General features: G+C 42.8%; 2 protein-coding genes across 12 annotated transcripts in view; both read left to right on the top strand.

Moving 5' to 3' along the window:
- The window catches only part of GABRR3 (gamma-aminobutyric acid type A receptor subunit rho3), a 55,486-nt gene extending 51,646 nt beyond the window's left edge, over positions 1 to 3,840 (top strand). For both annotated transcript variants that reach the window (XM_037744881.1, XM_017546208.2), the window contains one exon: positions 2,948 to 3,840. In XM_037744881.1, coding sequence (XP_037600809.1) covers positions 2,948 to 3,247 — 300 coding nt within the window. In that variant the 3' untranslated portion in view covers positions 3,248 to 3,840. The remainder of the gene's footprint in view (positions 1 to 2,947) is intronic.
- A 12,188-nt stretch (positions 3,841 to 16,028) lies between these two features.
- Positions 16,029 to 23,698, top strand: part of RIOX2 (ribosomal oxygenase 2) — a 43,335-nt gene continuing 35,665 nt past the window's right edge. For 6 of the 10 annotated variants that reach the window (XM_017546201.2, XM_017546204.2, XM_017546202.2 and 3 more), the window contains exons 1-2: positions 16,034 to 16,074; positions 21,066 to 21,536. In XM_017546201.2, the coding sequence (XP_017401690.1) occupies positions 21,105 to 21,536 (432 nt within the window). In that variant the 5' untranslated portion in view covers positions 16,034 to 16,074; positions 21,066 to 21,104. Of the gene's footprint in view, positions 16,536 to 16,731; positions 16,851 to 21,065; positions 21,537 to 23,698 lie in introns of those variants that run through there. The other 4 variants (XM_017546205.2, XM_017546203.2, XM_017546199.2 and 1 more) reach the window with 3 other exon arrangements.

Genomic DNA, 23,698 nt, shown 5'->3' with positions numbered 1-23,698 from the left:
ACCCATCACTTACCACCCACCACCACCACCACCCTCTACACCTAACCACCATCCACCACCACCACCACCACTCACCACCTATCATTTACCACCCACCACCTGCCTCTACCCGTAACCACCACCCACCAACACTACCACCCACCACCCACCACCACCACTCACCACCCATCGCTTACCACCCACCACCCACAATCCTCTACCCCTAACCACCATCTACCAACACCATCGCCCACCATCTACCACCACCCATCATTTATCACCCACCACCCACCTTCTACTCATAACCACCATCCACCACCACCACTCACCTCCTATCATTTACCACCCACCACCCAACTTCTACCTGTAACCACCACCCACCAATATCACCACCCACCACTACCACCCACCACCTATCATTTACCACCCACCACCCACCTTCTACCTCTAACCACCATCCACCAATACCACCACCCACCACCCACCACCACCACTCACCACCTATCATTTACCACCCACCACCACCACTCACCACCCATCACTTACCACCCACCACCCACCACCACCCTCTACCCCTAACCACCATCCACCAACACCACCCACCACCAACCATCCACCACCACCACTCACCACCCATCATTTACCACCCACCACCAGCATCTACCCTTCCACCAACACCACCACCCACCACCCACTCACCCACTGACCACCAGTTACTCCCAGCCACCACTCAACACCTACCACCATCACATCCCCACATCTACCACCACGCCCGCCACCCAATACCATCAACCACCACTGTTTACCACCATCCCCCACCACCATCCACCAATACCACCACCATCCACTAACATCACCAATCACCACTACATCCTATTACCCACCACCATTATCCAACACCATCATCTACCGCCATCACCCACCATCCACCAGTACCATCACCACCACCATCTACCACCACCACTCACCACCCACCACCATATACCCTCATCACCATCTGCCACCTACCAACACCACCAATCATTACCACTACCAACTACCACCCCCACCAACACCTACCACCACCACCATCCCCACTCACCACCACTCACCATCCACCATCAACATCCACCACTACCACCATTCACCACCTACCACCCACCACTCACCATCATCCATCACCATCCACCACCACCACTTACTGCCACCCACCATGACCAACGTCCACCACTACCAAACACCACCATCACCATCAGCACCCACCACCACCACCAGACACCAATACCCACCACCACCATTCACCACCAGTATGACCACCACATATCACTGCCACTCACCACCATAACCACCACCAGCCAACATCACCCACCACCTATCGCCCTTCACCAACATTCACCACCACCACCCACCACCATTCACCACCTCCATCATCTACCACCACCATCCATCTCACATTATTACCATCTACCGTCACACACCACTACCACCCAGTACCATCATGTTCATAGACACATTCTAACCACCTCCCTCCCCAAGATACTCAGACAGGAAGAACAGCAGGTCTATGGAAAACATATCCCTAATGTTGACCATTGCTCAGAAAGAGGAAAAATAGCTACTTTCTTTCTTGGCTGGATGCGGCAGCTCATGCCTGTAATCCCAGCACTTTCGGAAGCCAAGGCAGAAGGATTGCCTAAGCTCAGGAGTTCAAGACCAGCCTTAGCAACGTAACAGGACCTCATCTCTACTAAAAATAAAATAAAATAAAATACTGTCTCTGAAGATGTACCTGTTATGTGCCCATCTGCAGGGAGCGATCAGACACTTTACTCTCCAGGTCCCAAGGTTTGGCTTTCATGCTCGCCATTGCCCGAGCATGGCAGGCCACTCCAAGCCCCTCCGGGCTGGAACTGTCAGGAGAGCCTCGGATGAATCATATGCCCTGATGCTGGGGTTGCTCTTCTGAGCTCTTCTTTCTGATCAAGCCCTGCTTAAAGTTGAATAAAAGAGCATGAATGATTTAAAAAATCAGCTCAGTGTAGTGGTGTGTGCCTATAGTCCCAGCTACTCAGGAGGTTAAGGTGGGAATGATCACTTGAGCCCAGGAGGTCAAGGCTGCAGTGAGCTAGAATCACACCACTGTACTCCAGCCTAGATGACGGAGTGAGACCTGTCTCAATAAATTAAAACAAGAAACAAATTTTAATTTAAAACTTAAGAAAATAAAAAGGCACAACATAACTCAGGTATGGGTCTTTGATTAGTTCACTGACTGCACAAAATAGCCTTCATGTCTTTTGAATTCAGTAAAATATTAGGTTTTAAAATCACTATGAACCAAATACATGTTTTGGCAGAATTTATTTTGCAGCTTCCAGTTTGAATTGTGAATAATCTCATCCAGTAGTAGCGTCTATTTGTTCATTTTTGAACTTCCTTATACATCAAGCAGTGATTTTGTGTTCTCCAAGAGCACTTAGCAACAGCTGCTTTGTAGACACTGCTCCAGAGTAGTGGGAACCGCTGTCTTCCTCAGAGTAAAACCTTAAAGAAAATTTTAGTTTAGATTCAGTCAGGCACTGGAGCCAGAAAGCATTGATAACTTGCTCCTTCAGAAAAATAAACCAATTTTATGTTGTTTAATTGGGCTATGTTTGGATCATTTATAGGTGCTCTTAGGCAAAAATGGGAAGGCCTGGCTAATTTGCATTTGAACGGAGCAGCTAAAATCTTTCTCTATCCCATGCCCAATTTAAGCATAAATGGATCACCAGATGACATGGTTTTAGTTTTGAACCAAAAAATATATCCCCTGACTGAGAATACTGCTATATTTTCTATAACGAAGAAAAATACATTGAAAAACAAATCCAATTGGCTTTTATTGCTGTTTCGATAAATCATATTTAACTTAATTAACATTATTTATTGTAATTCCTATTTGTAAAACCATATTCAGGACCTACTTTAAAAAAAGTTTTTTTGACAGATTTCTAGGATGTACAATATCGATGCAGTTCAAGCCATGGCCTTCGATGGTTGTTATCATGACACTGAAATTGACGTGGACCAGACTTCCCTCTCTCTCAACTCAGAAGACTTCATCAGAAGAAAATCGATATGCAGCCCCAGCTCTGATTCATCTCAGATAAAGAGAAGAAAATCCCTGGGAGGACATGTTGGTAGAATCATTCTGGAAAACAACCATGTCATTGACACCTATTCTAGGATTTTATTCCCCATTGTGTATATTTTATTTAATTTGTTTTACTGGGGTGTATATGTATGAAGGGGAATTTCAAATGTATACCACTTTAAAGCCAGACAATGTTTAAAAAACAAAACTCTTGAATATGAGTTGGACAATCCTAGGTACAAATGGGAAAGAGGCAGTCGCGTCTCCTTCCCTAAAGAAAATTTGAAATCTGACTGATTTATATCTAGGAAATAACTTAGGTCCTAGGAAAGTTTGACTCCATAAATGAGAGTCACAGGCATGTGTACTGCAAGAAAAAGTTGTCCATTGGGAAGGGCTTTGTAACTATTTCATCTGAAGCCTCCTTCTTTCTTAATGAAGTGTTCTTTATTTAACTAGGGAAGAAAGCTGGACTGTAACAATAATTCAAGGATATTTTGTTTCTTGGAGTGCCAGTCAAGTGCCAGGTTACCTACCAGAGCTCAACCGTCCTAGGCAAGAACATCCACATCAAGGTGGCATCATCCACACTCACACAGCGAAGAATCCTCTGAAGGATCTCCAATCTCCTTCTCCCATCTCCAGTCAAGTCTTTACTCTTAGTTAAATGTTGTTTCAGGCCAAGTGTGGTGGTTCACGCCTGTAATCCCAGCACTTTGGGAGGCCCAGGCAGGCAGATCACTTGAGGTCAGGAGTTCAAGACCAGCCTGGCCAACATGGTGAAACCCCTTCTCTACTAAAAATACAAACATTAGTAGGCATGGTGGCACGTGCCTGTAGTCTGTGCTATGGGGGAGGCTGAGGCAGGAGAATTGCTTAAACCCGGGAGGCAGAGGTTGTAGTGAACCGAGATCACACCACAGTGCTCCAGCCTGGAGGACAGAGCAAGAGTCCATCTCTAAATAAAATAAGTAAATAAATAAATAAATATTGTCGCCTATATTTTTGAGCATAAGTGGAGGGGGGAACCTAAATTTCCACTCATTCTTCCCATTCTAATGTTAATACATCAGTCATCAATAATAACATCTTGTATTTTGTAGATGATATATTGTTTTCACAGCTTTTTAGAGGTATTTAATTAATCACTTTTTTCAACAAATGTTTATTGACCACCTACGTGTGCCTGGCACTTTAATAAGTGTTATGCACTGAAAAATGAATATGAAATAGCATTCCTGCCTTCTCTGAGTGTGCAGCCAGTAGGAGCAGTAAACTGGAGCTATAAAACATGTAACAAATGTTAAAATAGATGTATGTACACTGTCTTGGGTGAGTTCTGAAAGGGGGATACTAAAGAAAGAAAAAGAACATCTACAAAGGGATGTGGACTCTCAAGTTATAAACAACTGGAGATGCTTCCAGATATTGTATTGAGTGAAAAAAATTGAATGAAATTTATTTATCCCATAGTAATCTTTAATAACTTTGGTTGAACTAAGTAAACCAGGTCAAGTGGGTATTAAATAAATATTTGTTAAGTAGAAAAATCTCCTGTGATCAATGTTCATTTTGCAGGTCGGCAGTGTGCATGCTTTTGTTTTGAGTATTTTCTGAACAAGATTCAATCTAAAGAAAAGCCCTTGGCAGGAAATATGAAATACTCCCATACCTATTTTGATTGCTGGGATTGAATTAAGAGAAATAAATTAAATGGTGTATTACTTTCAGTGTATTTCCTTTTATTTCACCATAAAGTAAATCAAAATGATTTGAATTATTTTTTGCCAGGTGAAGAGACAAAAACTTTCTGCTTTTTAAACCAATAACATTGGTTTTGGTTCTCTGTTGTGAATCACGAAGGTTCTAGAAAAGTATCTTCCTCCTGAGTGCAAAATATTAAGAGGAAAGTTACTTTTCTATTACGACTTCCCTCCCAGGCAGGCTACTTCTGGGATACTTCATTCTATTTTCTTAATACAACTTTTCCAATTCTCTTGAAACTTCCCAAGGATTATATTTTTATAGAATACTCTCCAAAATTGAGCTAATATAATGTATTAAAACCCTTTTCCATTTCATTGTAGATAGACCATAAATATACTTTTTAAAAAGCTATTGAATGGTTTTAAGCTTGATTTAATAGTAGTATTTTGGTAGGATTATATTTTCAAAATACAGCACAGAAAATATCCTAGATGGCCAAAAATTTGTAGCTATTATTTAGCCGAGCACTACAGTTGTATTGCATTCCTGATTTTGACAATATCAGATGTTTTAAAAAGGGACAAATATACAAATGAACAGAATAAATCTATACTGTTCTCTTTATCCAATACTCAGTTTCTTCGGGCTTTTGTGTTTTTTCACATACTTTGAAGTGTAACATTCAATATGTCAAATGCTTCCCCTGGGCATATTCATTTCCCTGTTTTAAATCAAACGCCTCGCTGAATACCTTTGGCAATCTAGCCTAGGCGAATGGGTCTCTATCACACCCACACACTCAGCATTCCTCTGGAGGATCATTGATGCATGGTTGTTAGCCAATCAAATATAACTTCTGTTAATAGCTAGCAATACAGGCATTGCATTCTTCAGTAATATATGTCTAACACTGAGCAAGAAAATATGGTTACCGCTCAAGGGAATTATTAAGAGCATTTGGAATGAGCTCCTAGGAGTTTTGCCAGTTTCCTTCTCTTGAGATGGGTGGCTTATGAGGACTAAGAAGAGGGGGCTGTTCCCATTAGCTTCATTTCTCCTAGGGAGCAACAAGATTTCTGCTCGGTTCTTACTCCAAGAAGAATGAAACCATGGTTTACGTGAAAACTGTGAGAGGGAAGATAGCATATAATAGTTACCTCATTTTGATTTTCACTTCATTTACTCATCACAATCCTGAACAGACTGTGCATGATTGTTCACTGAGGGATAAGCCTGGATAAAATGCAAGGATTTCTGAAAATAAGCTGCTTTCTAAGATTAAGAAGAAGCCAGCTAGCTCTGTAAACTGCCTAAATATAGAAATGGGCTATTTTATAGAAACTACTTTGGAAATCCCATGCAATAGTATATTTTCACTTAGCTTTATTTGTTTCTGTTCTGGTTAGAAAATAAAGCTTCATTATTAAAAAAATTTAAAAACCAACTGGCAAAAAAAATCATCTACTCAGAATCAAAAAGCTAACATTTTAATGTATATTCTTAGAGGATTTCTATACATAACTGACATCTTTTCAAATGGAGCCCTTTTGTAAACACTTGTGTTTATTATTTTAAGCACTCATAACAAGCACTGTCTACTGGGGATACCGTAATGAGAAATGGAAGTGGCTCCTCCCCTTATTGAACTTACATTGTGTTGGGGACAGTGTCCATTTGTAGCCAGATTTTCTTCTCTGCATTCTAAACAACTTCCCGTGTCTCTCTTCCTGAAAACCGATTTATATATGCTGCAGAGCTGTCCTGAATGGGTGTACCATAGTTCATTTAATGCATCTCCTCCTATAGGACATTGTTGTTATTTCCCATTGTGTGCTATTACAAGTAGGTTGCAACTAGCAATGTAAAGAACATTTAGAAGTAAAATTATTTTAGATACAAATGAAATGTCTAGTCATATTTAAATTTCTTCACTTATTTCTTTTAGAAAAATACCCGTTTACAACTAGAACCTGCGTGTCAGACTCACTCACGGGTCTGCCTAGAAGCTCTGAGTTATAGATTACTGTAATTGAAGAATCTTTTAAATTTTTAGTTCATTTTCCCCCATGAAGCAGAGCCTTCTTTATATATCTGCTGGCATTCCCTTTTCCTAATGGAAGTTTCTGCACTGTCTAAAATAATTAAGGTAAAGCAGTCCTATGCATTGAAAACCTGCTTCTTTCCATGACTGCTATCACCACTACAAGCCTTTGCCATCTTTCTAAGTAAGAGAGTAACTGAGGTTGCAAATACTTGTATATGATTTGCTACAAAATCGTAACTTGTGACTACATTGCCTAAATCCTTGCAGGTGGGTTAATCTTCAGGGGTAAGGTCTGTTGTTCCTATTGTGCCACTTATGAGCCTGCTCAAACCACACACACGCTCACACAAACACAACCCTGTACATACAATTTTTTTTAACATGGAGATGAATGAGAGAAAGGATTACATCTATTTATATCTATTTCTGTAATTATTATGAAGATCAAAATTTCAATGAGCTTAACACCCTCAAAGAAGGAAGAGAAGGAAGTGGCATGAAAACTGCTATTTCAACTACAATTCTGTACTGGTGCTGCTGTTTTTTCTTGGCAAGGCCTTAGGCAAAGCAGTCAGGGTTATATTCCAACTACCCAACACCTCATTTATGGAACACAGCCTGCCTCATCTTTCTCTGTAAACACTGCTTTAAAACACTCTATCACACTACAGTGTCTTGCTTTTCCAACTGCAAATTTTTATTTCCTGGATTTAACAAAGAACTTAACCATATTTTTCTTCTCTTTTAAAGAAACTGAAAAACAAAATGCACTGGACATTTAAAAAGATGATTTTATTCAGTTTATTGCAATAGAAAGGGCATTTATTAATGAGAAACACCTCAAAGAGAAAGAAGGAGGTCAAGGGCTTCAAAGAGCCAGGAGTGCAAGTGAGTCACATTCACTGAGGAAGGGTAGAGGTGGGTCTGATCTCGGAATATGTGAAAGCAGGGTGGTTATTTCTCAGAATACAAAATGTGGCGGGGATTTCCAGACCTTTGCTGCTTTCCAGGAACACACAGGCTCAGATGAAGTTCAGCATCGTCAGAACCACATTATCAGCTGTTCCTCCCTTAACTCCCACTGAATCATAATACTATTTTTGGTCAATGATGGGGCCAAGTGTAGAAAAGACATTTCACGAAGTCACTGAGAAAAAATTAATATAGTTTTCTTTTCAATATATTGATACTTAGTTTGTCATAGGAAAGACTAAACTACATTTTATTATCAGTTGAATTATTTGAAGGATTTGATATTACTCTTAATCTCTAGGATCAATGCAATTCATTAGAGAAAGCTTTCTGCAAGAGTGTTTCAAAGGCTTTCCACAAAGCTGTGCTGCTAGTTGACCACTCCTTATCTTAGACAATCAAAAAATACGTGAAATTATAATGTCATTAGCAACTCTTTTGAAACACATTTTGCATTGTGAAATAAGACTTTCGGAAGTTTGAGGTACAAGCCAGTGTCCTTTAAAAGTAGCATATGTGTTCCAATATTCCAAAACTAGCTAATTCAACAAGGCATCCTAAGTAAGGAAGTACTTAACATTTACATAATTTCTTTTACTTCAGCGATCATTAAGGCAGGTGTTTCAACATTTTGCACTTCAAAGAAGTATTATAAACCTAAACCCACACATCAAATAACTTTTTGGAGAAATCACACCACCCAAAGTAACTTAAAATATATTTTTAAAATTAGGTTGTATCTTGGGCAAGGTCATATCTAAATTAAATCATGAATCAATGGGAAAGTAGCCTTGGGACCAGCTAAACTGCTTTTAAATAAATATGCAGCTCAGGTAGACAAAAGAGAATGAGAAGGTTTTGTGAAGATGAACTTTAATAACTGAATATGATTTAGAAAGATAACATGAATTAGAAGTAGGTAAGAAAAATAAGGCAAAAGAAAGACAAGGACAGAAGTCTAAAATGTGGCTGCTCTGCAGAATGATGTCCTGAAAGTCCCTTAGTGTATATCCTGGGGGAAGATTTGAATTTGAAAATGGAATAAACTGTATTTGATTATTTGGGATACTATCCTGGTCTATATTAATGTAGTCAGATTATTATTGCTTATTTGTATAAAAGATAATATGCCTCTATGCAATAAGAGCAATTAATTGCATGTTGGTCACCAAGTAATCAATACAACATGCCATCCTGACTATAATAATTGGCCCATTTCAAATTATTCAAGTTATTTGAATTACTTAATTCCATCATGATGTTATCATTTACCCCTTTGATGTAATGGTTGTACTGATGGGATTCCTGGTGGGTTCTACTTGGTTCATGTGGGCTATACGTTTATGATATTGCCGAACCATGTTTTATATGAAATTACCTGAACCTGTAGTAGGTGCAGACAGAAAATGGCTTTATTTTTCACCAATTGCTGTCAAACATACTCTATTGGGTATTCTTTCTCTGCCTTTTGCTGACATCGCAGGCAGATCCCACAGCTTTTGGGATACCATAAGTTATTTACAGAGACTTGTCTGATTTTCATCTGTTTTCCCTATCCTCCAGCCCCCAACTAGTTCAGACCTCAACCCGGGACTGAGTACAGTCTGCTCTTTAATACATACCTCTCCCCATCCTCCTTCATTCCACCGGGTTTGGAGTAGGGACTCCATGGAGAGAATTAGGGAAATAACTGGAAGAAGTCTCTTCACTTCATGGGATGTCCTTCCGCTGTCTTGGTTTGTTGCTGTTCTCAGTGACAGGCAGGGCTGAATATGCAATTCATCAGGGGCCTCACCCTTGGGGTTTAATGCTTTGGAGTCACCATCCTGAAACTCGTAATAATCTGATCTTTGAATTTGTTTTGGGAATGAAGTCTGAAGGAAGAAGGGAGGGAACTGCACATACCTGGCTGTGGCACATGCAGTTCTGCCTCTGTCCCGCCGGTGGGATGGTTCTGGACCTCTCTTTCTCACCCCATCTCCTGCCAGGCCCAATGCCCTGCTGCTTGCTGCCCCAGGCAAAGGCCTAGACAGATGCAGAGAATGTTGGGATGGGGTGCACCTTCCATAGCATTTGGGGCTGGTCATGGTGTCAGCCAACTCTGCCATGGGCTCTCAGCACTACAGTGTGTTTAGAGGGCAACCAGGCTGGAGCAAGGCCCTTGCCCACTCCCTATCCAAGTAATTAGCATGTCCTGGCTGGTAGGTTGCCATCTCTTGGTGTTCCCCCATCTGCTGAGAGTTGGGAGGATTGATGTCTCCATCCCTGGCCAGGCACAGCAGTATTGGCCCAGTGGCTAGCAGGAGGGAGATCTGGGCAGCCTGTGGCCATGTGCTCCCGAGCACACATGGGCACTGTAAGCTAAAAATAAAACGTTAAGCCCCTTACTGACTGAAAGAACCCGCTGTGGGGAAAGGGACCCCAGAAAATTCTTTAAATTGAGTTCATGACCACGATGGAACAGAAGGTCAGAAAAGCCTCATTATATACCCCTCCCTTTTATGGTTTTGACACAACTAACGTAGAAGTATGGCAAAATAGAGACCTTAAGAAAGATGGAACAGATGTCAAATTATAAACAGGACCTAAGGCCATGCCAGGTAAGGGTTAAGTTACTCACCCCTGCACTTAGAGAAAAATCAACTGCATTCTAACTGCCACAAGGCTTTTATTTTTCACTGGCAGCTAAACAAGCACTAGTCTTGAAATAGCAATATTAAAACAATTGAAGCTTAGCACTGGACCCTAACTAACTGACCTCCTATTCTACCAGCCATAGCTTCAGCTTTGGTTGGTCAAGAGACTGAGTTCAGTAACTTTCTCCTGATAAGAAGACCACCGACCGCAGACTGGTTTTGGTGGGTTTGCGGAGGTCGCGTACTTGTCAGACTTTGCATCCTAAAAACACCTTTTGACATACAGAGCCTAACTGTAGTATATTTAAATGTTAAGTCTCCACCTCAGAATGAACATGGTCCTGTGTTATTAAATACATGCAAATTTGTTCCATATGCAAATGTCAGGGCCACCTTCATGAATATTCATAGCTTTTCCCATAACCTGCTGAGCAGTCTGTTAAGCCAACTGGTTCAGCATTAAGGTCCCACCTCCTCCCCTGCTCCTTTGAAAGTGCCTCTCTCTGGTCTCTGCTAGAGACATGCTTCCCAGCCTGAGGGATGGGCACCTCACAGGGAATAATCCTTTATGAGAAATAAAGTCTTCTTTCCTTTCCAATTTTATAACGTTTTTTTCTTTATTTAGCAGCACCCAATGGTCCTGCAGGGCTCTGGGTGCCCATGAATGCCTGCACTCACCTTCCTGCTGCAGGGTAGAGCACAGCATTTAGTAGCAAATAGAAGATAACCACCCTGATAGTGAAGAAGGAGAGACGAAAGAAGGGAATGGTTTTATCTTTCAGTACCTTTCAGGGCACCCTTTTCATTTTGCAATGGGACCCACAAATTATGTAGCAAGCCCTGGTGACAGCTATTCAAATGTTGAAGCTTTCAAGGGATGCGGGGTGTGTGCTTCTGGCCAGCCACATAGCCCTTGCTGTGAAGAAGCAATGTTTGCTTGTTCTGCTTGTCAGCCTACCTTCAGAAACCCCTGACTCAGTGACAAGCGCAGCCCCCAGAAGAATGCCTTGAAGATGATAAGCAGGATGGAGCACAGATTCCCACATCTCTTCCCGGAATCACTGCATTTTTAGAAAAGATAAGTTCAGTGATCCAGCTCTTGCCTCTTCTTGTCCGTAAGATAACATCTGACAGGATTAATAATGATGCCTCTGTGATCTATAACCAGATGTACTCTTGCACCCAAACTTTGATGAGATTTTGCTGGAATGTAACTTCTGAGTACACTTGATGTAACTTCTGAACACGCACAGAACCTCCGCCACCTAATGTGTAGTTATGGTTGAAACACTGCTTTGGAGCAGTCTAACAGAAACTCTGAAAGGCTCTCCCTAGTTGCAATCGTCAGTAAGACTCTGAATGAAATTAATTTTAATTCTTTGAAAGTCTAGCTTTTTCTTTAGTTGACAAAGAGAAGGTTGATTTGGAGGTACTGGGTTTCTTGACATTAACCTTGAGATCCCTGACACACTGCCTGAGACCCTGTGTCTCTTTTCCTGTCTGGGCCCATGGACCCCAGTGCCTCCTGGTCCTCTATGCCACTGTTTGTCACTTTTCCACACCAACCACTCAGCCCAGAGGATGCTCAACGGTCCTTGATGTGATAATCTGTGTGAGAGCAGGCTGCCCTGACACTGCCTTTTTGCCTTACAGTGCTATGATGAGGTCACCAGCCAACTCCTTCTTCAGGATGCTCCGGGTGAGAAGCAGTCTCCACATTCCCAGGGCCCTATCTCCAGACTGCAAGAACTTGCCAACCCCAGTAGGATCTTCTCTGACAGCAGGCCCAGAGCAGACTAGCAGATTCCACAGCTCAGCAAGCATCAAGTCAGATACCCTCCTACAGAGAACACCTCCCTGCCTGGACTCTGGGGTCCCTCTCACTTGACTTGGGGGAGGGAGGGACATGCTACAGCAATTTCAGCTAGCCTGAAAATCTACGATTCCCAAAACTCCCTACTTCCACAAACTTCCCCTAACTTTCCTTCTCCTTATATAGCCTGAATGTGAGTGACGGTCACAGGACTGTCTTGGGCCTTTTCAGTAAGCCCTACAGGTCAACGTCTAACATCTCCTCTTGAGAGTATATTTAAATGTGCTGTTTAACTGCAGTATAGTGTGAGATTAAGAGCTGGGGTAGAAGGTACTCCCAGGAGGAATTCAGTAATGCCTAGATAAATTTAGGCTGTTTCAAGTAGGGGTGGAAGCACAATCGGCATTTGGGGGGTGGAGGCTAGGGATGCTATGATACATCCTGCAAGGCACGGGACAGCCTCCCACATGAAGAATTACAGACCAAAATGTTGATACTACCAAGGCTAAGAAACCCTGCTCTAACGCCAGGTGGCACCAATTAAAATCTTGGTTCTATCTCCATTACTCAGTGACCTTTGGTTAATAGCTTAGTTTCCTAGGGCCTCAGTTTCATCACATGAAAAATTTGGATAGTTATAGTATCCTCCTTTTAGATTTTGTGTGTATTAACAAGTTTGTGTACTCCGTTTTCAAAAAGGGCCTGAAAAATGAAAAGCGGCATTGAACAAATAAAAAAATAATAATATTGTTTCCAGTTTTGGAGATTCAACTGAAATTTCAAGTCAAAATTCCAGAGACATTATTTCACTAAAAGTTATGCCTCTATGTTGTTTTTTTGTTTTTGTTTTTTTGAGACGGAGTCTTGCTCTGTCACCAGGCTGGAATGCAGTGGTGCAATCTTGGCTCATTACCACCTCTGCCTCCTGGGTTCAAGCGATTCTTCCACCTCAGCCTCCTGAGTAACTGGGACTACAGGCGCGCGCCACCATGCCTGGCAAATTTTTTGTTTTTTTAGTAGAGACAGGGTTTCGCCATGTCGGCCAGGATGGTCTCGACCTTGACCTCGTGATCTGCCCGCCTCGGCCTCCCAAAGTGCTGGGATTACAGGCGTGAGACACTGTGCCCGGCCACCTCTAGGTTTATAAATAATATTTGTCTGTAATTTTCTTTCAGCTGTTTTCCTTTTCTATATTCAGAAAGTTTATATGAGGTATATTTTTCTCTTTCTTGAAAGTTTTAAAAAAATTCATCAGCAGACTCATCAGTACCTGACTAGTACCACCTTAGTAGGTCATTTTTAGGTCATTATGATAAAATTTCAAAGGAAAATAAGTAAACTAATGTTGCATCGTGATGCTGGGGGCTCCTCATCCATGTATACACTCTGTTAGTCCCCTAGGAAACATTTTAAATAGGTGCTTGTTTACCTTTTAGCAAACCAAGCCAAAGAGTGTGAGCAGAAAGCACCTTTCCAGGAGTATATATTTTTATAAGAATCATGGGCAAGTCTACTTCAAGATTTACGATAACATGTTAAGTAAGAAAACATCTCTGTAAGGAAAAGTCATTGGAAAATCCTGAGGCATATTTTTTCACCTGCAAGTGCTGGGTTGTTTGAGAAAGGAGGTCTGCAGAATCATTTAATTTAAGAAAAGTCATGCGGCCTAATACCAACTTTCCTATAGGCTGTCAAAGAAGTTAGAGTCTAAGCACGAAAAGAAATGGGGATGCTAACCCAATTCAATTTCGTGAACACTGAGTAACTGCTCTGTGAAGAACTCTGTTTCAATTCTCAGAATTAAAGAAGGCATATTTCCTGCTCCCAAGGAGTTTAAACCATAGTTACATAAATATGCAAAATATAATTCCAAACACTCATGATATGCTTGTTATCAAGTTAAATATATTGAGTTCTATGAGCTGTATCATAACAAATATAGTCTTAAAAGACCAGCTGGGTGCGGTGGCTCACGCCTGTAATCCCAGCACTTTGGGAAGCCGAGGCTGGCGGATCTCGAAGTCAGGAGATCAAGGCCACTCTGGATAGTATGGTGAAACCCAATCTCTACTAAAAATACAAAGATTAGGCAGGCCTGGTGGCAGGCGCCTGTAGTACCAGTTACTCAGGAGGCTGAGGAAGGAAAATTGCTTGAACCTGGGAGGTGGAGGTTGCGATGAGCATGATCGTGCCACTGCACTCCAGCCTGAGCAACAGAGCGAGACTCCGTCTCAAAACAAAACAAAACAAAAACCCAAGACCAAAACAAAATACCTCAGCCTGGGTCATTATTAAACAAATTTGGCTTTTCTGAAGTACTAAGAGACCAAGATTATCCCATGGTGATATGACATCAATTTGAAGGTGCCCTTCTTGATGAGTTGTGTAAATTAAGTGAAGTACGCATGTATAAAAGGCATTTAATTCATTCTATGGAATCATGCATTTAATTCATTCTATGGAATCATGTTCAAGATATCATACTGTATTTAACAATAATGCCTCTCACACGGAATAGCATTTTACAGTTTTAAAACTCTTTTGCTTATTCCGTCTCACCTGAAGCTCACAGCTTCTTTCTGAGTTAGAAGAAGTTAATCACTTCTGAAGAAATATAAACAGAAGTCCAAAGACTATTACTTGACAGGCTGCATGGCGGCTGTGGTCTGAACGTTGGTCCCCACCCTGGATCCACACACTGAAACCGAATCATCAATGTGATTAGGAGGTGGGGCCTTTGGGAGGACATGATGTCATGAGGGTAAAGCCTTATAAATGGGATTATAAAGAGGTCCCACAGAATTGCCGTGCTGCTTCTGCCATGTGAGGCTGCTGTGAACCAGGGAGCAGGCCTCCAAAACTGCAAGAAATCCATTTTTGTTGCTTAAAAGCCACCCAGTCTAGGGCATTTTCTTATGGCAGCCCAAACAAAAACAATGGGCTTTCAAATGACTGTGTAAGTTTGAGCAAGTTACTTAACCTTGATATGTCTGTTTCCTTATATTAAAAAGTTAGGTCAATATAGTGGTGTAACTATTAAAGTCATATGCAAGAAAGACGTTATTTAGCTCTCTTCTGGACCAAAATGAATACAAACACACAGGGGGCAGTACTCACATAGTTTAAAGCAACGTGTGTTCCCTGGAGTTGTACAACAGGGTAGCATTATAAAATAAAGCTTTAAAACAAAAATATAAATATTCATCATTTTATAAGTTCTTCAACGTTCATAGACAGAATGATAAATCCAATCAGGCAGATTTTTTTCTTATGCCCTTTTAAAATTGGACCACAAACCCTTAAGCTGGTGGCAATAGGCAATCCAGCGCTTTGGGAGGCTGAGGCAGGAGGATGCCTGAGTCCAGGAGGTGGAGGTTGCAGTGAGCTGAGACCCCACCACTGCACTTCAGCCTGGGCGACACTCACATGCCAAAAAATTTTGAGGAAAAAAAAGGCCATTTATTTCCTTCCATATGCGTGAACACGGAACACCGCCGGGAACCGAGCCCCAGGGCTCCCACCACGTGCGGGCTGACGTGGGGCGGCGGGCAGGGGCGGGAGCGCGGCCCGGAGCGTGCCCACGCCGCCCCGCCCCCAGCCGCCGCGCGCTCAGCCGCCCCGCCCCCAGCTGCCGCGCCCCCAGCTGCCGCGCGCTCAGCCGCCCCGCCCCCGGCCGCCCCGCCCCTAGCCGCCGCGCGCTCAGCCGCCCCGCCCCCGGCCGCCCCGCCCCTAGCCGCCGCGCGCTCAGCCGCCCCGCCCCTAGCCGCCGCGCAGTGGGCTCGCGGCCGCACGCAACAGGCCGTGCGGGGTGAGTGAGGCGCTCTCGCGGGCAGCGCGGCGCGGGGACAGGCCGGGTCGTGCGGGATTCCGCGGGGCGCGCGCCGCTGCTTTAGGCACCAGGGCCCGGGTGCGGGCCTGGGGGACCTGCGGGGCCGACTGGAAGCCTCGGAGGCCGGCGCCGTGGTTGCGGGCCGCGGACGCGCGCCCAGGCGCCCCACCTCCCGGGAGACCTGGGCGGGGTGGGTGCGGCCGGGCAGGGGTAGGGTCGCGGAAGCCTTGGGCATAGAGAGCGCACGGGTGCTGTGCTAATGTTCCCGAGGCCGGTGACGAGCGCGCGCAGTCTGGAGGCTCTGCACGGAGGGTGCTGCCGGCCTCCGCCGGGTGGCGGCAGAACCGCCTGTGCGAGCGCGGCTTCCACGTGGGCCGCGCCGCCGGGCGTGAGGTCGGGCCTGACAGACGCCCTTTACCGCTGGGAAACCTGAAGTTCAGGTGTGTGGAGAAGAGGAAGCTGCATTACGGCCTACGCTTCCAACTCATTTACCAGCAAATAATTCCACAATGATTGGCCGACAGCTGGGTTGTCCAACAGGTTACTGAGACCAGGTTATTCACTGTTTTCAGGACAGATAGAGGAAGAGGATCGGATCTCACCACTCATTGGCTGTAAATTTGGTGCCTGGGTTTCATTTCACTGGGCTCATCTTTGAGCGGAGGAACCTGATTTCCCCAGCTTCTTCCGCTGGTACTGGTTTTTCCTCCTGGACATCAAGCTTTGTAACCTCATGATCACCAAAATACATTGAGGTACAGTCCGTTTCCTCTCTAAAATAAAACTAAAAAGATAACAGCTGATCACCCCTTTATGTCAATAGGAGAACCAGCTTTCCCTCTCTGGATTAGCGTATCTCTGAGCCAAAAAGAAATGTTTTAGGTCAGCCTAGGCAACCTTGTTCCAAGCAGTATATAATTCCTGACAGCCGTGTGTGTTTAACTGAGCTGCATTTGACTCCTGTCCTCCATTAGTGGGCCTGTAATTCGTCTAGAGAGCGTATTATGTTAATGCAGCTTTCTGGGCCCCAGCCACCAGAAGTGACAATCCAGTGGGCTTGATAAGGGACCAGAAATTTGCATGCGGGCAACCTTGCTAGTAACTGTAAACTACATTCTGTAAAACACTGCCCAGGGGATGTAGACGCTCATACCTCCCTCCCTGCTTTAGTAATAACTACTGATGTCTAAAGTGCCTTTTAGCTCTTTCGATACTGTTGAATCCTGAAGTGACAGCTGCCATCAGAAAAGTAATCCCCACCGCACAAGCCATCTGTTTTCTCCGTAACTGTTTTGTGTAAGGCCTTTGTGATTTGTCTCCAAAATTGTATGCAGACAAAAGATGCAAACGTGAAAAATTCAGCACATATTTCTTGAGGCCCTCCTACGTACCACACCTTGCTTGGTTCCGGGGATATACAAATCCCTTCCTTCAAGAGCTTCCTTATGTCGTCATGTCCTCAAATATAGAAAAGGAGCTTAGGATACCTTACAAATATAGTGACTATCTGTTGCCTGTAGTATGGTTGTCAACACTGATTTTTCTTATGGTGTTTATCTGTGGGTAGTCACCAAAGTATGAACCACAAATCTTTTAATCTTTTTACATTTTAATGCTTATAGTCAACTCAAATGGAAAACAGTTGCTTTTCAAAAACTTGTCTGTGACTTTATGGAAATATTTTCTCTTGTTGGGGTGGTCTCTGAGGTTTATGGGCAAGCTTGTGATGGCTCTACTATTCCAGACAAATCATTGTCTTCTTTAATTAATATATTATTGGATTCTAAGATAAGTGATTTACTTTTTGCTGTTTCCGAAATTGTGATATGTACCTTAAGACTTTTATATGTTTAATATGATAGGATGCTTCATCTGTTCTCCCCTCTGCTCTAGAAAGCTGTTAAAAGCAATGGTTGTCTTACAGTGTGAGTGGTGTGAGAATCAGAGAAATCGTGTGTTTGCCCAGAAACCTCTAAGCTGGGCTCCAATTAACTAAGCCTCAAATCATTTCAACATGAACATAGAGAAACAAATGATGTAACTTTTGGCAGTATGGGTAGTGAAATTTATATTCTAACGAAAGCAATTGTTATGCAGTACTGAAGTTTATTTTGTTAGTGATCGTAGATGGGAAAGATTCTTTAACTGATTTTATTTTGGCTTAAGTGCTTTGCATTCTTTGTTTAGCCACGTTTTCTGGTGAATGTGCTTATACTGCATTCATATATTATGCTTAAAACAAGCTTTTGGTTTTCATCTTCCTGCTGCTTAAATTTTAAACTGACCAATTGTGAGAGATAAATGTTTGGATGAATATAAAATTACTCTATAGGGTGCCTTTAGTAATACAAACCTAATAAACCAATCTAAGTTTTTAAAAATTAAACGTGAGCAACGTGTTGTGGTCCCCAAGACCATCCTTAGTTCAGCAATTTGCTAGGAGGACTCTGCTGATTTATTGCAGGGAAAGGACACCAGGCACAGGCAGCAAGGGGGGCGGCACACGGGTGAAGCTCTGGGGAGACCAAGTGTAAGGCTCCAAGTCTTCCAGCGGTCGCACCGGCTATGCTCAGTTGCTCCAGCCACTAGTTGTGTTGACCCTTGTGAAATGTTGCCAACCAGGAAAGCTTGTTAGAGGCTCAGTGCCTAGGGCTTTTACTGGGGGCTGGTTACTTAGGCCACCTTTGCCTGTCGCATTGCGGCGTTTCCAGACTCCCAGAAGGAAAGCAGGTATCGGTATAAACTGTAATGATTGTACATTTTAGGTGATGAGCCACTCCTATCAGTTAACGGTGGTGGGAACTCCCAAGATCTTAAGTTCTCAGACATCCGCCACCAGCTGCACTTTCAAAGGATAGCATTGAGGCCTCTGTGGGACCTCCTCTGCATACGCAGTGCTCCCTCCCGAATCCGTTTGTATTTCTACAGATAGGAAACATCACTTCAGAGTTCCATGTACTAGCAATGCTGTATCTCCATGAAGGCTTAATTCTTTCATGGAGAATTCAAGCTGGTCTGCTTCACTTAAAGGAAAAATTTTCAGAAAGTGTGTCTTAACATACCACCTATCCTAAACACTAAAGTTTATTTTTTTTTCCAAGTGTAAAGGTTTACCCCTCCTGTAGGATTTTAGTATCAATTTGTATTAGTTTTCCACCCTGTCCTGTGTTTCCTTATCAAAAGCACTTGGTCTTTCGAAGGAACTGAGCTGTTTTAGAGAGTTTGATATTTTGACATTTCCTTTCTTTGTTTAGTTTACATCTGGGTTTCATTCTAAAGTTCTTTTGTATGTTGCAACACATCACACAGTATGTAACACGTGGTTCAGGAAGCTTACTTCCCAGGCCAGAACATTGATTCCACTTAGTCTACAGCGTAGCCGAAATACCGCTTAGTTAAAATGACCAAAGAGCAGAAAACAGTATTTTTGCAATTCTAATAACTCACCAAGGTAGGAAACTATACCACTTATAAATAAGAAGCCTTTGAGAAATTTTGGTTTTTATAAGTACAATACTTCTTAACCTTTTCCGGGGGTAAGGACTCCTTTAAGAATCTGTTGAAAGCAATGGAGACCCTTCCCAGGGGGAAATGACTGAGATGGAGTTTTGCAGCCTCGGGAAATTTAAATAATTTGAATTACAGTTCTTGGAAACAGATGAGGGAGACCTGCTTTATAAGGATCAATAGTTGTGGTTTGAAGGCAGTTCTGAGGGAGCTTTGCAAGGCTTGGCCATGTGACTTCTGCCACTCAGCAGTGTCAGCAGCAGAAGCATCACCTGGGAGCATGTTAGAAATGCAGAATCTCAGCGGGGCGCAGTGGCTCACGCCTGTAATACCAGCACTTTGGGAGGCTGAGGTGGGTGGATCACAGGTCAGGAGATCAAGACCATCCTGACCAAGACGGTGAAACCCCATCTCTACTAAAAATACAAAAAAATTCGGTGGGCATGGTGGCGCGCACCTGTAGTCCCAGCTACTCGGGAGGCTGAGGCAGAAGAATTGCTTGAACCTAGGAGGCAGAGATTACAGTGAGCTGAGATCACGCTACTACACTACAGCCTGAGTGACAGTGTGAGACTCTGTCTCTCAGCTCCGCCTTGAAGCTAGGGAATCGTAACCTGAATCATAATCATTGAGATGCTCAGGTGTTCTGTGTGCATCTTAAAGAAGTGCTGTGTTAGAGGTTAATGATATTGGTATTATTTAATGTCTTATTTCAGTTAAAAATTTAGTTTTTTCAAGATTTTAGATATAACTACTTTTAGCCTTCACTTTTCAGCCTTTAGGGTCTTTGTTTCTTTAAATGAAGGGGAGTTTCTGATAAAAGTGGCAGTTTTCAGGAATAAGCTCAGAGCTGGAAGTGAGGAGGTTCAGGTGGTTAGTAAAGAAGCAGAAGGCAGTGGCCTGCCGCAGCCACCTGGTGACACCACAGGTCCAGGGCTGCTTGGTTGACCTGCACAACAGGTGGGGTGGTGCTGTGGGGAGGAGCACCTGGCAGTGGGCGGCTGTTAGTTGTTCTCCAGTCAATTGTTTGTAACTCAGAGTACATCTAATTAGATGTGGGCCCTGATGCTGATGGGGGCCAAATCCAAGATATTTGCCTTTGCTGTGTCAATGGCCATAGGCTAAACTTATGACTAGGAACTGCTGAGTCAGGTGAATAGTTTTGTCTAAGATAATTATCCTGCCTAATAAATAATGAATACCATGACTTAGTGCTTGTGTAAAAGGAAAACACGTTTTTCTTTAGATGAATATGTCATCTGAGTGCTAGTTGAGGCTGAATCATATCCTAGAAGAAATGGCATTGGCTTAAGGCTGTCTCCTATCCTGGGGGAAGTAGCTTTGACCTATGACGAGTTCTCATGGGGTGTCATGGTCATTCAGCTGTGTGTGTGGGGGATCCACTAACACCAATGCTGGCACGCTTTGTAAACCTAACCATGTGTGTTTTGTTCTTTTGATAGCTTTGCATTTCCTTACTGCTTTATCTTGAAGACAGAACGATGCCAAAGAAAGCAAAGGCTGCCGGGAGTAGGAAGGAAGAGGGGCCAGTTCCCTGTAAACAGATGAAAGTAGAAGCAGCTGGGGGGCCTTCAGCTTTAAACTTTGAGAGCCCCAGTAGTCTCTTTGAAAGTTTAATCTCACCCATCAACACAGAGACTTTTTTCAAGGAATTCTGGGAGCAGAAGCCCCTTCTCATTCGGAGAGATGACCCTGCACTGGCCACATACTATGGGTCCCTGTTCAAGCTAACAGATCTGAAGAGTCTGTGCAGCCAGGGGATGTACTATGGAAGAGACGTGAATGTCTGCCGGTGTGTCAGTGGGAAGAAGAAGGTTTTAAATAAAGATGGCAAAGCACACTTTCTTCAGCTGAGAAAAGATTTTGATCAGAAAAGGGCAACGATTCAGTTTCACCAGCCTCAGAGATTTAAGGTAACCAGTTTCCCCATTGCAGACTCCTCATACAATTTAAAGTACTAGCATTTGGCCACAGATCAACTCAAGGGTGAATATTTAGTTTGATGTTGGTTAGGCTCCTGCCAGTTTGAGAAGGAGTAGCACCTCTTTGATCTAAATGCATTCTAACTAGGGTTAAGATTATGCGTTATGTTTTGGTTAAACTGTTAGAAACTGCAAGAACTCAGGGTAGATATTCTTGGCTATCATCGAGCTGTAAAAATTATATTGCAAGTTTCTAAAGTTATTAAAGTGGCATTACAACTGCAGAATTATGTTCTGTGAGCCAGTTTATGTTTTTCCATATGATGGACATTTCTATTTGGTTTGTCACATCACTATAATTTAAGGCATGATAGCATCAAGGTGACCATTTTTCCCAAAGTTGCCTCCCTTTACTGCCTACATCTCAATAGAGCCTTCAGAGCCATGGCCAGATCACGGACTAGATGCAAGTTCAATAGAGACTTCACCCTTAATTACACCCAAATGGATGGCTTAAAGGTACAGGGTGCTGGAACTGTTCGTGGTAAGACTTCGTTGATGGAGGAAATCTTGGCTTTGTGAATGCAGAGGACTGACAAATATTTAATTTTTTTTTTTTCTATATCAGGGATTGACATTTGGGAAATAATTTGCCTCTTCCATTTCTATATTTATAAAATGCAGATTTAATATGAGCTAATCTGTTTTCCTCAAGGTTTGAGATCTTTATCTTACCTCACGACAGATGGCCCAAAACAGGTGAGGGCTGTTCTAAATTTTAGATGAACTTTTATTTCTGTTTAAAAACCCCCTTCCGTAATCCTCCATTAAATCAAAATGGCAACATGGGAAGAGAAAAAGAGGGCTTTATGCAGTCCTTTGTTGAGAGGAACAGATTCCAGCTTTATTGATGGCTTCTGGGGCTCTGTTGTCAGTTACCAGTAGTGTTTCCAGTGATTTAACTAGAGGTGGCTTGTTATATCCCACTGGGCTTCATCTGGTGAATGCCCTTCCCTTTCCTTCTTGTCTAAGAGGTTTTGAACCTATTCATACTCTGAAGTGTACGTACTCTTAGGTTTTTCACGACAAGTCCTGATTCCAGTTATTCCATCTCAAGCAATCAAACAAAGTTGAAATGTCCCTGAAATGCTTACCTTTTGGCCTAGGCACTCAAAAAGAATTTACAAATCATTTGTCAGACCAAGTTAGGGTTTGAATTCAGAAAATATGGACACCATCAATAAAATGCTTCTCTCTGAATTAGTCCTGGACTAGAAGTAGCACTTTTAAGGGTGGTTTTTAGAAACCTGAGAACTCTAAACATAAATGAATTCAGTGAATTTGATTAAGTGTAATTTGGTTGTAGACCAGCAGAGAGATGATATTTGGCATACGTGTGGTGTCCACGGTGGCTGTCATTTCTCTACTTTAGAGACATCTCCCCGAGGGCTTTTCTCTGCTCATCCACTTCAGCCCTGCACGCTCCTCGTCTGGGATTCCAGTGTCAAAGGACCTGTTTCTTTTTACCTTGTTGACTAGGCTCTGGCTGAGTGTATTAAAGCAGGAAGGATGAGCTTTCTCAGCCCAAATTCAACCCTCAGGCTAGACTAGGATGTGCCCTTTTTTAAAAGAAATCTCTCCCACCATTACTGGAGAGACCCGTAAGCCATAGGAGCTCACCCTCCTACACTAGAGTCTGAGTTCTAAATACTACATTATGAGGAGATTTGATGTTGTGTGTTTCTCTAATAGCATCAGAATAGAGAAAGTCTAGAGGCAGTTTATCGCTGGCCAGCTTGAGAGACTGTTAGAGTGAATGCAGCCCTTTGTTCATTGGGTCTCAGATTGCACACAGCTTATTAGTATAGTTAGTTTAAAAACGAGTAAGGAGGTAACCAGGGAGGCATAATAAGTTGTTTTCATTTGCTTTGGGTAATCTATATGTTAACAGTTCTGGTGAGAGAAATTATCACAATTATTTGCATTTGGCTTAGCAGACTAGAGTTTACCAAATAATTGTATATATTTTAACTTTTGAACTTTCTTTTTTTTGAGATGGAGTTTTCCTGTTGTTACCCAGACTGGAGTGCAATGGCATGATCTTGGCTCACCGTAACCTCCGCCTCCTGGGTTCAAGCAATTCTCCTGCCTCA

This window comes from Cebus imitator, unplaced genomic scaffold (genome assembly GCF_001604975.1).
Source record: "Cebus imitator isolate Cc_AM_T3 unplaced genomic scaffold, Cebus_imitator-1.0 Scaffold188, whole genome shotgun sequence".
In the NCBI taxonomy this organism is placed as follows: domain Eukaryota; kingdom Metazoa; phylum Chordata; class Mammalia; order Primates; family Cebidae; genus Cebus; species Cebus imitator.
The sequence above is the reverse complement of the archived record's forward strand: the minus strand, read 5'-3'. Positions and strand labels throughout refer to the sequence as shown.